This window comes from Falco biarmicus, chromosome 6 (assembly GCF_023638135.1).
Source record: "Falco biarmicus isolate bFalBia1 chromosome 6, bFalBia1.pri, whole genome shotgun sequence".
Classification (NCBI taxonomy): domain Eukaryota; kingdom Metazoa; phylum Chordata; class Aves; order Falconiformes; family Falconidae; genus Falco; species Falco biarmicus.
The window spans coordinates 166276-180424 of NC_079293.1; the positions used below are offsets into that span (position 1 = coordinate 166276).

Genomic DNA, 14149 nt, shown 5'->3' on the forward strand with positions numbered 1-14149 from the left:
AGCAAGTTCGGAGGAGTAAGACCTAGATCCCTGGTCTGTAAGACCCTGCCCTACAGCTTCATCATTCACAGTGCTATTAAACTCCCATGTGCATCCTTGGACTATGGACACAATAGTAATTTACAGCATTAACTAGTAAGATACATGGCAGAGTATCATACAGCAACGAAGATCGGTTGGAAAGCAAAATTACCCCCAAGATCTTTACAGTCTGCTTCTTGGCAGTGCTTTGCATCTCCTGCCAGATGCACCCAGGCTTCTTGATGCTGTTCCTAACAGAATAATATAGGGCAAGTCAAAAATCTCCAAAACTGTTTCTCAAATTTAAAAAAATGTTAATCAAATCAAGTTTCTACAAGAATAGCTGGGGCTGAGCATGAATTTTTAGAAGCTGAAAGACCAGTTTCCAAAATGTTTAGGCTAGTCTCTAATAATGTCCAAAAGCCACTCTAGTGTGTGTATTCTTTGCTCCTGACGTGCAGCAAGCAAATAATGTTCTGTTCTTCACTCACAAAATGCACTCAGAAAACCTCAGTTCTTCCAGAGAAAATAAAGTAGGGAAATCTTGTCATTTAACCTCTACAGCCCTTGAGCAAACAAACCTCTCAATGAGCAATACTTAAAGGTGATAATTTTTCTTCAGCCTCACCACCATTCTTCCCGCCTATGCTTTCCAACTTTACATGGATCAAAACAGCATGTTTATTCACATCTAGAAAGCTTTTTCCCTGTGAGTGTGATTAATTATTTTCCCCACATTATAAAATGTAGAGGACATACTTGCTTTACTGCAGCTACCCATAAATGCAAATCCAGAAACTAAAACCATTTGTTCTTTTTTTTTTCCTAATTGCAAATGTCAGTCACTATGGCAGCCAGCCAGCAGCAATGATGGACCTGGAGACGCTAAGCACGCAAAATCCAGAGCATATTGCACCAAGGCAGGGTCTGCGGTCAGCTCTGCACATAACCTGCAACCCGCAGGTTTTCCATCTCCATTCAGACCCAAATTTGCCTCCGAGGAAACCGAAGGGCGCAGGAACCGCCGTGACTGGCATATGGCTTAATGACCCCACGGGCTGCATCCCACCGGGCCGGCGGCAAACCGGCCGCGCCCACGGGAGGATGCTCCCAGGCCCGCCCCGCGCCCGGCCGCCGGTGCCCCCCGCGCTGCCCCGGCCCCGCCGCCACCTCGGGGCGGTGGCGCCCCGCGCGACCTGGCCAATAGGAGCGTGGGCCGCGGGAGAATTCAGCCAATCAGCGTCCGCGCCGGCGGCCTGGGCCCGTGCTGCGGGAGGGCGCGGGGGCGGCCAGCGGCACCCGGGACCCGCCGCCTGGGGCTCGCCGCCCACCCGGGGCCAGCGGCCACCGGTCCTGAGCTGCGCCCGGCGGCAGGGTGCCAGGGCCCTGCCGGAGCCCCGCGGCTGCTGATCCGCGCCCCGCTTCTCCCCCGAGATGCTTCTTCCCCTGGCCCTGGCGGCAGCCCGGGCTCCCGACGCTGCCCGCATCACTGAGGTATCGGGAGAACATTGTCGCCTCGCCCCTGGGAACGGGGCAATAAAACAAAACTGAATAAAATTGAACAAAATAAAATTTTGAAACGCAAGAAAATTTAGAAACAGTAACGATCAACCAGCTCTCCTCCCGAGAAGGCTGCGGCAGCGCACCGCACGGCTGGCAGAGCGGAAGCCGCAGCCGCAGAGGCCTCCGGAGCTGCCCGTGGCGGCGGGCAGCGCAGCCGCAGCCCGGGCCCAGCGGGGCCGGCGGCAGAGCTCTGCCGGGGTCTTGCCGCGCCCCTGCGGGTCCCGGGCGGGGACCGGGGCACCGGGGCTCGGCCCCTGCCCCCCCCGCGCACGGACCCGGCGCGCTCGGTGCCCCATAGAAACGACACGGGGCTGAGTTTCTCCCTGCGTCTCCCCTTGAGTTCTGCACTTCGATTTAGCCGCTGCATAGCAGTTACAAAAAAAAAAAAAAAAAAAGCAAAACACATTTTTTCTTGTTTTGTTTTGTTCTCGACTTTGGTTGTTACAGTTGGTTATATTTAGTTCGGTTTGAATGTTGTTTCTTATCTCAAAGACTATATTAATGTTTAGATATACAGACCGTGAATTCACACAAATTTACTTTTTTTGTAAAGGTAGCCCAAGTATTACGATTGACAGGACACTTCTATTAAAACACACAAACTCCACTGACGTGTAAAATAATTCCCGGACCATACCTTTATTATTCTTCCCTTTCCACAACCTCATAGCGTACATGACGCCTCTCTCCCCAGCAGCAGCTCCATGATGGATGCCTGCCTTTGGGAAAGCAACAGACAAATATTGAAATAAAGAACTGGCCGGCTAAACTGTTGGTCCCGCTGCCGGTGCTATAAATGACAACAGAATTTTCGAATCCAGCGACAGATGAGCAAAAGGAGAGAGTTTTTCCCATTTACTTTCATGACAGAAACACCACTTTGTCCTGGGATAAAAGCGAATCGACTAAGTGGGTATTTAGTGAGCTAGCCCAGACAAAAAAAAATAATTTTTAAAAAATCGTAAATCCTACAGCTTTTGAATGCAAATCAAACCTTTAAAGGAAATCCAAGCCTGGCATTTGAATTCCGATTTCCTACTACTATCGAGAACGTTTAGCCTTAAGTGAGCAAACGCAGGATCAATTTTATATCTGAGACTCTTTCAGATGCTGGTAGTAGTTTGTATTTACCATTGTGTCACCTACACCCTGGACTGAAATAAGGCCCGATCCTGGAAACTCAGCGCTTTCTAACTATCCGCATCCACCAAGAGATTTAATATCTGCTCCAGAGTTGTTGACTACGCGAAATCAAGAAGCGGGGCCCCCTCCTGTCCCCTCTGCCTGCCCGGGTGCAAGCTCCCACCGAGAGCACCAGCTCGGAGCTGAGCGCGGAGACCCGCGGAGCTGGGCTCACTGCCGGCACCGCGGCACTGCTTCGCGTGGGGACCTGGAGGACTTGCCAGGGGAAACAGTCATTTTTCTGACAGTCTTCTTTAAGTTAAACGCGTTTCAGGTTTGTCATACCACCGGCATAAGGAGATTTTCCTCTCAGATAAAAGTACCAACGATTCTAAAGAAGAGTGTTTGCAAAAGGGGCACGTTTGACAGAACACAAACAGATAAAGCAGACTAATAACGTTCAGCCTTTAACATCTCTGCTAAAAAGAACCTAAAAGCAACAAAACCAAAAAGCTTTTCCAGAAGTCGTAGGCATAGGGAAGAACGGATTGGATTTTGCTTGGGTTTTGCTGGTTTCTTCTGCTGCATGAGAGGAGGAAAATACTCAGACGAAATACTCGAGGCAAATTCTTTAGAACTTGACCCAAAGACGATGAATACGACGAGATCTGGGCCGAGCCTCCCAATCATCAGGAGCGTTACAGAGAAACACGAGATCTTGCTAACGACCACACATCAGTGAACAATTAGACAAACAGTAGTTTGTCAGTAACTTTATTTTTTTCTTAAAAAATCGCATGACAAACTGGAACCAAGACCAAAATACTGTATCCACTGTACATCAGTCATTAGAAAACAAACATACACCACATTTGTATTCTACCAAACAGAGAGTGTATTTCCTTTAAAATTATATAGTGCGTGCTTTTAAATTCATGCTTTTCAATATTTATTTTACATTTGTTACTCAAATATTATCTGTTATAAATAATTGCAACTTGATCAAATGGTGCACCTGTTATACGCGAACCTCTTCAGTGCTGCAACTGTAGCTTTTTGTTGCCTCTTTCTTGCTTTCTTTCTTTTCTTTTTTTCTTTCTTTCTTTCCAAAAAGCTGTTGGTATTGCTTTATTAGGACCCGAGAAAGCACATCTGAGGTGTCAAATAAAGTGTACAGATGCCAGAGGCGCTTGCAGACCCGGGTCTGCTGCTGAGCTCCACGGCTCAGAGCGCTGGAACAAGTGACGGGAGAGCACATAGAAAAAAATCGTTTCCAAAAGGCACAATTTCCTCGACACAAAGGTACAATAAAAATATATGGCCACTGAGATACGGGCGCCTATGGGGATGCGGTGCCTGTCCGGTGGGATCCCGGGCCCGCCAGGGCTTCGCCCCCCACCCTCTCCTGGCCTATCTCCCCGCACCGCGGCTGCAGCGGCGGGGGGGACGCAGCGGCGGGAGCCCCGGGACGCCCGCGGCGAGAGTGCACTCCCGGCTGCCCCGCCGCCAGCCGCGCAGTCCCCCGCGGCACTGCCTCCCGTGGGACCACCCTGGGAGGCCGGGAGCTCAGAGTAAGGGGTAGGGGGGGCTGCAGCGCGCCCCCGCCCCGCCCCGCCCCGGCCGCCTCCTGCATCACTGCTCGCGGTGCCTGCTGCCGCTCTCCGGGTCGCTCTGGTCGTCGGTGAAGCAGACGTCGACGTCGCTCTCGTTGTCAGTCTTTTGCTCCTGCTCGGGGTGCGCATAGCCAGAGTCATTCTTGTCCTCGGCCGCCTTGCCGAGGCTCTGCCCCGGGTGCCGGGACTTGACGTGCCGCTCCAGGTCGCGGCGCCGCACCAGCACCTTGCCGCAGTGCTCGCAGCGGTAGGGCGTGTTGCCCTCGGCGTGCAGGCGGATGTGCTTGTTGAGGTTGCTGGGGTCCCCGAAGGGCCGCAGGCAGACCTTGCACTTGAGTGGCTTGTAGCCGGTGTGAGTCCGCATGTGGATCTTCAGCCCGTACTTGCGGGAGTACAGCTTCCCGCAGTAGAGGCACAGGTGCCCGGTCTTGGGCTTCCCGCCGGCCGCCCCCGCCGCCCCTGCCGGCAGCGCCTCCAGCCGCCCGCGGCCCTTCTCGGCCGCCAGCTCGGAGAGCTGCTGCGTGTGCATGGCGATCTCCCGGTCGATGCTGGCCAGCGAGCCCAGCTCGGCAGCATGCAGCCCCGCCGCCGGCCCCCCCGAAGTACGACACCGACTCGGGGTACTTGAGGAGGCCACCGAGGTGCAGCTTCAGCGGGTAGTAAGGCGCGGCGCCGTAGAGCAGCTCCCCGTTGTAGACGGTGAGCGGCATCACAGGCAGCCCGCACTCCCCCGCGTACGCCTTCAGCCCCTCGAAGGGCGGCAGCGCGAAGCGCTCCAGCGCGCCGCCGGGCAGCGGCGGGTAGCGGGCGGGAGGCAGCGCGGCGGCGGGCAGCCCCCGCTCCACCTGCCGGAAGGCCGAGGCCTCCTCCAGCGGCGAGAGCAGCGGGAAGGCGCGCAGCCCGCCGCCGCACGCCAGCCCCGCCGCCGCCGTCGCCGCTGGGGGGGCGGCCTCGCCCGGCAGCGCCCCGCACTTGGGCGGCGCCTCGGCGGCGGCGCGTCCCGCCTTCAGCCCCCCCAGCAGCTTGGAGAAGCCGAGGGCGGTGGCGCCCCGCGCCTCCTCCCGCAGCGGCCCGGCAGGGCGGAAGGCCGAGCGCGCCCCGGGGCAGAGCGCCAGCCCGTTGCCGCCCGCCGGCCCCAGCAGCAGCCCCGGCCCGCGGGCGGCCCCCACGCTCATGTCCAGGGCGCGCTCCTGCTCCTCCTTGCCCGCCGCCCGCTTGGGCAGCCCCGGCTTAGCGAGCGGCGGGGAGGCGGTGGCGGCTTCGCGCTTGACGGCCTCCCGCGGGCCGCAGCCGGGCGGCGGGTGGCCGCGCAGCGCGGCGGCCGGCGGCTCCTTGGGGGGGAGGCCGAAGGCGGCGGCGGCGGGCCGGCCGTGGTCGTGGTGGAGGAAGGGCCGGCCGTGGCTCAGCGCGCAGTGGAAGTGGACGTGGGCCTTGAGGCTGTTGGGGTACTTGAAGGTCCTCCAGCAGTACCAGCAGATGTACCGCTCCTCCCCTGCGGAGGCAAGCGGAGGGGCCCGTCAGCGGCCGCCGCGCATCCCCGAGCCTCCCCGCGCCCCCGCCGCCCCGGCTCCCCCCTCCCCCCCCACCCCCGCCCCGATGTCGCGGTGCGGTGCGGGCGCTGTGCGGTGCGGGCCGCGCTTCCGCGGACGGGGCGTCGTGGGGCCGTGGGGAGCAGCTGCTGCCGCGAGTCGTCTGTCGGGGGGCCCCATCTGTTGGCGTTTGCAGAGGAGGAGGTAGCGTATGTCAAGGAGTCGGCTGCACCGAACAAAGGCCAATCTAATGATCGTGAGCCCTTCATTACGCGGCGAGACAATATCCGATATGTATGGGCCATATGTAATCATTCCTTTTCAGAGGACAATGCCCTTTGTGCCCCGTCCCCTAAACATTTCGGCTTCTCTCGAGCGGAACAGACCTCGGTGGCCGCGGCTGTGCTGGCTGCCCGGCACCGCAGAGGCACAGTCTTCGCTGGCCCTGCTTTGCCAAAAGCGTCCTTCCAAGGACAACCTCGGCTGCCTCTGCAGGCAACCTGTCTGTCTGGGTATCTTTATTCTTTCGGTTTTTCTCTTTCTTTCTCTCTCGCTCTTTCCTTCTTTCTCTTCCTCTTTCTCTTTCTTTCTTTGCCTCTCTCTTTCTCTTTCATCCTTCCTTCCTCTTCTTTCCTTTCTCTTCTTTCCTTCCTCTTTTCCTTCCTTTTCTTTTCTTTCTCTTCCTTTTCTTTCGTTCTAACGCATTATCCCCCCCCTGCCCCTCTCCCTTCCCTCTCCTCCCCTTTCTTCTATCTCTTTTTCTGTCTATATGTATCCATCTTCCTCTCTCTCGTTTCTCCCAGTCACTACGAGGCACCGATGGGACGTTTCGGAACCCGCGGGCCCCCCCAGCCGCTGCCCGCCCTGCACCGCCCCAGCTGCCCTCATTGCTCAGTTAATGCTCCGAAACGCCAAAGCGGAGGCCAAGTGCCACACGGAACCGAGAGGCCGCTCCGAGCCTGGGCCCAGCTCCTCGCGTTTTGGGGGGGTCCCTTGGGGGGCGATGGGGGTGCGATGGAGCACAAGGGACGAGGATGGGCGTGCTTCGGCCCTGCGCTGCGTTCCGCGGCAGCCGGGGCACCCGCGGGGTGGCGGGTCACTGTGGAGCACGCGCTGGCTGCCACCAGCCTCCCGAGAGGGCTCTTAACGCAGCATTCGGGCCAGGGATCAGCCGGCGGCCGCCTCGGGTGAATCACGAAGTCTTCGCTCTCCACGGGAAACTCGAGGGCGAACTCGCGTGGGAGGATCCAGCGCTGTTGCCCGTGTCTGGCCGCCCGTGTCCTTGCCGTCGTGAGCGGCCCTTCCTCGCTGGCCGTGGAGCAGCAGTCCCTGGCCGTGCAGCTCTGTGAAGTCGTCGGACGTGGCCTTCCGCCCCGTCGGGGAGGGAGGGAGGCGGCAGCGCGACTGCCCCGGCCCGGGTGGGGCAGCGGCGGCGGGAGATGGAACCACGGCCGCAATCCCACCGCCGTGCACGGGAAAGCGGGTAAAGAAGTGGAACGGGCCGAAAGGCGTGCGGCCTCAGACCTCTGCGGGCTGCCTCCCACTGCCTGCGTTTGCCTTTGCGAGTCTCTACAGCGATGCGGTTTGGCCCCACTTGTCCTCGGCAAAAGCTTGGCGGGACCGGCGGGACGGGCTGCCTGCTAGGGCCGCCGAGCCCGGCCCGGCGCTTTCCCCGGTTCAGCTCCAGTTCAGCAACTATCGCTCGGAGAAAAAAAAATGCAAAAAAACCCCCCAAAAACAAAAACGAAAAGCACCCTTTTCTCATCACGGTAAACCCATATAAATGGGGTCAAACACAAGATCTCCAAAGTTTTGTTTTGATTTGGTTTTTTTTAAAAAAAAAGCTCTCTGGATTTCTTCCGCCCTGTTTTGTTTTCTGTTTCTTATTTCGGCGTACTATCCTTACAGGAAGAGCGCTTTAGCATTTTGAGACAATTCTGAGTCCGCATTATTTGGTCTGGAAACTGTGGGGCTGGAGTCGCAGCAGATCCGCAGGGTCAGTCTGCAGCTGAGCCTCACTTCGACGGGACGAGGAAGGTGCCACACGCTGGGTGCTTCTCGTAGACCAGAGATTTCCTGCCTTTATTTTTCTCCGGGCAGCGCTGGTACCCATCCGCAGGCAGGAGCTGCTGGAAGGGTGGGAGAGCGGGGATAGGACCCAGCGCCGTGTCCTCCTTCCTGCAGCCGAAGTTTCGTCAGAGCCCGGGCTTTTCGAGGGGGTGACCCTCGGCAGACCCGTGGCCTCACTGACGCTGCGGGGCGGGGGGAGGGGGGCAGAGAGGTGACCAAAAGTTTCTTTTCCAGGTATAGTTTTAGTGCAAGGAGGGATCTGGGCTCTTGCGCATTGCACGAGTCGGATGGGACGTGAGCAGCCGGCGCCCGGCGTTTCGGCAGTCACCCACCCCTCCGGGCCGCGTTCCGGTCACCCTGCGGAGCAGCCAGCCTTGAGCGGAGGGGAGGGCGCAGCCCCTCCCCGGATCGTGCCCTTCCCAGGGCCACAGCCCAGCTGAAGCATCTTCCGCGCAGGGCAGCAGCAGGCGGGGGCCCCTCGCCGCTCCCTGAGCGGGCTCAGCCCGAGGCGGGAGAGTGCCCACGGGTCGCGCCGAACCGCCGCCGCCGTCCCGGGGGCCGCAGGGATCAGCGGGAGGCTGTGCCCGCCGCCGTCGCGGCACGGCAGGTGAAGGCTGAGCGGTTTTGTCGTCTTTCCTCCAAGTTTACTGTGCTGCCATTTTTGTTAACCATTGGTGCAACTCCACCTAAGAACCAGCCTGCAGATGGAAACAAGCCGTCCCAGGCGGGTGGCTTCCCTTTCCCGATATCCTCATGTGATTTGACGCCGACTTAATTTTTTACCTAACGCATCCTAATTGACAGGGACCGCCCAGTAGCCGTTTTGACGTGACTATGTGAATCTACCCCACAAGGTAACCTGAAAAGGGGCTCTGAAGCTCTGTCAGAGGAGCACAGAAGGTGAACGCGATGTTTTTAGAAACTACCAAGCTAAATTGCCGTCTCGGAAAAGAACACTAGCGTTGTTTCATTGAAATCCTACTTGCCTATCAAAAGATCATTAAATTGTGCCGATGACGGAACGACTCGAGGCACGGGGGCCTTCCCATACGCTACCGAGTTAACAGATCACCCTTTAAATATAAGCAGATGGAGTCTTAGCTTAAAGGGTAGCAGGTTAGAAGTCGCTGCAGCTGTGCTGGCATTAATTTTCCTGAGGGCGCAGATTTGAAGGGCCCCGCGTATGCCTACCGCAGTTTGAGCTCCCGTCAAAGATGTCAATTTTAAAGAGGGCTTGTTTTGTTTCGTTTGATTCGGTTGCTCTGAAACGAATACCCGCATCTGTACCTTTCTCGTCGTGCGTGGGGGTGGCGGTGACGGGGATGTCAAACCACTGCGCCAGGGGGTTGGAGTACCAGACGGTGAGCTCCTCTCCCGGCTGGACATCTCGCAGCGCCCGGTAGAAAATCTGGGAGGGAGAGAAAGGAAACTTCTTCAGGAGGCTTGAGAGGGGAGGCAGGTGGCGGAGAGCGGTGCCAGGCCGGCCCGGAGCCGCGAGTGGGGTACCTGTCCTCCTGGCAGATCCGCAACAGCCTCCAGTGTCTGCTCTTGGGAGTTTCGGGCAGCCCGGATTAACCCTATCCACTCCAGAGCTGAGCTCCCGGCTTCATCCACTAATTCCCCTCTCACCATCCGCACCTGGAAGACAGGCGGCACCGCTGTCACTTACACGCGAGACGAAGCAGAAAAGAAAGCAAAAAGCTTACCCGTCCCCTGCCTGCCTGCCTGCTGCGCCCTGCACGGCTAACCGGCTTCCCCACGCCGGGCGGGCGCCTGGGCATCGCGGCTCGGCGGCAGCAGCGAGAGCATGTCGTTCCGCCGCCGCTTTGATTCTTCCCTCCTCGCCCGCCTTTGGGCAGCACCTTCCCCGACCCGCGGGTGCCCTGGAGAGCTGCGGCTGCCCGGAGGGGGTTGCTGCTCTCCGGGGTAAAGGTGGAAGAGCCCGGGCCCGGTGGGCACCTGCAGCTTTGCCAGGGGAAACGGGATTTTTCCCGTGGGTCGCACTGGTCCAAACGCACCTTGTTCAGTCTCAGCTGCTACATTTAGCTTAACGCTATATTAAATGAACAGGTAAGGTGGTTTGGTTTTGGTTTTGGGTTTTTTTGGAACGGTTTGTGCAAAACAATTGCGACATACACGACTTGTCAGGAGACGGGGAGGGGGCAAGGGGAGGGTTCTGCTTAGCTACGAAGTCCCTGTAGCTCCGTGCTTCATAATCTGCTTGCCCATACAAAGAGAAAATGAAGTGCCCGTTCCCTGAATGACCGTGCAATAAAAGTCATCGGAACAAAGCAGTCTAAAGCGAGAAACGAAGGGAGCCAGATGAGAAATAAATTTGAGTGGGCTGGCAGAGCGTTTAAAAACAATTAAAGGGCATTAAAAATCCGAGCGGAACGCGTGAGCCGCGGCTGCCCTGGGGGTGGACGGAGGGCTCTCACCCGCAGCCCCCTGACGAACCTGATGGACGGGGCGCGTACCCTCCGCCGTCTGCTCCTCGCTCCTCAGCTCGGGCGTCGACTGACCCCGGAGCCGGCAGCCCAGCGGCCGTCACCCCCTCCCGCTCCGGCTGTGCGGGCAATTAGCGGCTCCGGGTGTAGGAGCGGGACCCAGGCTCTGGCTCTGCGGGGAGGCCGAGCTGCGCCGGGCTGACCCGGCACCTGCGACTCGCACCCCGCCGCCGCCGCCGCCGCCGGGGGGGGCCCGGCCCGCTTGCCCCGCGCTCCCTTCCGGTCCCAGCCAGAGGGTTCGCAGCCAAAGAGAGGGACTGTGCGGGGCACAAACCCGAGCCGAACGCAGAAATAAATCGGTGCACCTGCCTCTCCCCCTGCCCCTTCCCTGGACAAAACCTGGGGGCTGTGAAAGCCGCGTGTCCCCGCCTGGCCGGGGCTCCAGATCAGGGAAGGGGCAATGCCCGAGCGAGCGGAGCCCCGCGGGGTGGGGGCTGAGCGGCGGCACCAGCGCCCTCCGGCACCGGGAACCGGGTACCGGACTGCGGTGGCGCGTTCAGCGTGTCTGCGTCCAAGGCGGGGGCGCGTCCGCTGCTCCGGCAGAGCCCCCGAGGTCTCTGGCCTCGACACGGAGGCCGGCGGGGCTAGCAGGGCCCCGGCGCTGGGGAGGAGGAGGAGAGGGTACGGGTGGGCCGGCTTTCCTGGCAAAGCCACGAGAAGACATCTCGGGACGCTCTGGAAACTCTTCCCTTTCCTTTCCTGGCTCGCTCTAAGAAGGGAGGATCGAAGAGAGAGGGAGGAAGAGCAGCCTCTTCTCCCAAGCCGGCTTCCCCCGAGTCAACGAAAAAGCAAGGTCCAGCGGTGCAGGAGAGACCGTAGGAAAATACCTTTTTTTTGGGTCCTGGCTCCCTGCGGTCTGACAGGTACTTGCCCAGTTTGAAGGTGCCCGGCACAGGACCCAGCCGCAGCCCAGCCGGGATGCAGCTCTCCGCGCTCACGCTGATGGCCGGAGCCCTGCTGGTTTGCATCGCTGCCTCTGGGTGCGAGCGTTCGGGAACCCAAAGTACTTAAGGGGGCCGGCGTGACAGCGGCAGGCGGCGGGAGGATGAGCACAGGCGTATCTCCGCCCGCAGAGTGACGCGGCGGTGTGCGGGCGCCGGCTTTTCAACGGGAGCAGGAGGGGTACCCCTTGGCAGGGGGATGCTCTGGGGCGCAGAGTTTGGTGAGAGAGTTTGGCTTCTCGAGCAGCTGCGGAGTCCCATCCAAGAGGGTCACATGGAGCCTTTCCCTAACCCTCCTGCATAATCAGGCGGAGTGAATGGCTGGCAGACAATGGGCCAGGCGACCTTCCCATTCCTAAAAATCCAATTTGTCAAGGGCAAAGAAAAGGCGTTGGTGAATCAAAGGTCTGGAGGGACCATTAATCCTCAGCATGGGGTATTGTCCCCGAGACAGTTACGATATTTTAAGTGACAAATCCACTGTATAATTTCTCCATAAATTTTACTTCCTTTTATTGTTCCTCGACAAACCAGTTTTGGAAAATAAGTGACTATTTTAAGTCTACTTGGCTGAGCCTTTTGAGGTTTAATATACTTCAAAGATTTTTAATTCTCTTCCCTTGGCTTTATTGTAAAGGAGATTAAACAAAGAGATGGGGAATGTTTTGAGGACTTGTTAACTTCTATTGATTCCCGGCGTGTGCCATACAGAAATTGGGCAGGTACTTGATGGGAAAACACCAGAAAATACCTACACTTTTTTTTTCCTCTCTCTTTTTTTTTTTTTTTTTTTTTTTAAAGAACGACCATATTACCATTTCAGTGGGTTGGTTTCAGGCCAGTAATCTGTTCAGAAGAGCTTTGATCCTTAAGGAGGATGAATAGCACAAAATATGAGCCGTCGTAGCCCTTGTAAAACACACCGCTGCATCTGCGAGCACTGCGGAAACTGTGTCTCCTAGTTCGTGCGATTAAGAAATAGAGACGGGAGGAAATAGAGACATACAGCCACCAGGAAACAGAGAGGCACGGCCAGCAGATAACACAGATGTCTAACAAACAGCGTGCAGCTGGATTCCTTGTTTAAATACATCCACAGGTTCCTCTCACGCACGCAAAATAGCTTGCACCGAGCCTGCTTTCGGAGGTGGAACCGGCAAAAAGCGATTGTAAATAAAGCCAGAACGAAGTGATTCGAACGGTGTGTCTATGTCCTTCCTCCTCGCATAAATATTGTAATTAAGACACAACGAGGCGCTAGGATTAAGTCATTTTATAATTCAGGCTGGGTATCCCAAGAAATCTCCAGAATCTGAAAAGGAAAGGTGTGCGACATTTTTCTTACACGCATGCAACAGTCCAGATGTGCCTGCCAGACCAAATAGTACAGTAACAAATTCAATTTTCCACTTTCGCTTTTATAGTCCTGTCTAATTCCCACTAGCAGGTTTTCTCCTCTCCACACCTCCTAAGTCTCCAAAAAGAAGATTTCTGACCCTTTCTCCTACGGAGAAGTTGCACATGCAGATTTTATGCATTGCATTCAGAAAAAAATTGCAGATATGGAGCTTCCCTCCCCCCGGCGTTCTTCTAACAGTCAGACCTAATAAATTTAAAAAGAAAAACCCAAAAGCTACGCTTAGAGGTGTGTCTGCCGATGGGTGCCAGGTAACTGAGGGGACTCTTCTCAAGTAACCCGGCTTCCTGCAAGATAAACCTTGGTACGTCGCTTTCGATGTGATCGTTAGTGTGGGCTTTGCTCTGGATTTGTTTGCCGCCGTCACGAGTGGCACCGTGGAAGCGAGGGCCTCAGGGATGCGCAGCGGGGGGAGAGGGACTTTGAACCGGCAAGTCTCACGAGCTGGCGGTTGCAAAGATGCCCTTTCCCCTCTCCCTGGCCGGCACCGCACCGGGAAAGCAATTAAAGCTCAGCCTGGCAAGTTACCGCCACCGCTGCCATGACGTTTGCCCACGCCAGTGGCAGTGGCTCCGGCCCCGCCGCGACCGCGCTGCCCGCCCGCCCCGTGCCAGCCGGCTGCCCTCCGCCAGGCACCGCCGGGGCGAGCCCCGAGGTGCCAGCCCCTGTTCAGACCGGAGGGCGGCGGAGGGCGGCCTGCACGGCCCGTTCCGCCCCCGGCGCTGGCCGCGGGCGCTAGACGGGGAGCGCGGGGGCTGCCCCGGCCGGGGGGACCGCGACGGCACCGCGACGGGCCGGGGCCGGGGCCGGGGCCGGGGCCGGGGCCGGGGCGCTGCCGCCGCCTGCACCGGGGGCTGCCGGCCCGCACGGGGTCCGCGTGGGCTGTGAAAGTGTTTTTAGTAACGACACATACTGGCGCGCACAGGAGATAAATGTCGCGCCTGCCCCCCGCGGCATCAACGATCATCGATCGCATCTCTCCGGGGTGCAATGGCAGGGACAGTCCCGGGAGCGGGGGCGGGGGTGGTGGGGTGGTGGTGGTGTTCTTTTTCACTTCGGCAGGGACGGGAAGGCGGAGGGGGGGGGGGGGGGGGGCGGGGAGAGGATGTGGGGAACTGAAGATGACCCCTTTGATCAGCGGCCTGAATGGGGAAAAAAGGATAAACAAGAAGTTGAGGGCAATAAATTTAAGCCATGAACATGTCCCTGTAACCTCTGGCCTGGCCACTTAAGGATGAGCCTGGGCTGAAATTCCGGGAGCCGCAGAGGTAGAGAGAGGGCTTTTAAGGCGACCAAGGTATCCTACTGCTCCGGCTCGGGATCCACTCCCTCCCAGGCCTTAATGAGTCAAAAAGCGTGAACGACA

General features: G+C 58.0%; 1 protein-coding gene across 1 annotated transcript; it reads right to left on the reverse strand.

Moving 5' to 3' along the window:
- Window positions 1-2439: 2439 nt before the first annotated feature.
- PRDM13 (PR/SET domain 13) lies at window positions 2440-11986 on the reverse strand. Its single transcript, XM_056344788.1, is given in 5 exon segments — window positions 2440-4912; window positions 4914-5811; window positions 9206-9326; window positions 9425-9556; window positions 11253-11986. Coding segments are annotated over 5 exon segments (1866 nt in total). The 5' UTR covers window positions 11394-11986; the 3' UTR covers window positions 2440-4338.
- Window positions 11987-14149: the final 2163 nt, after the last annotated feature.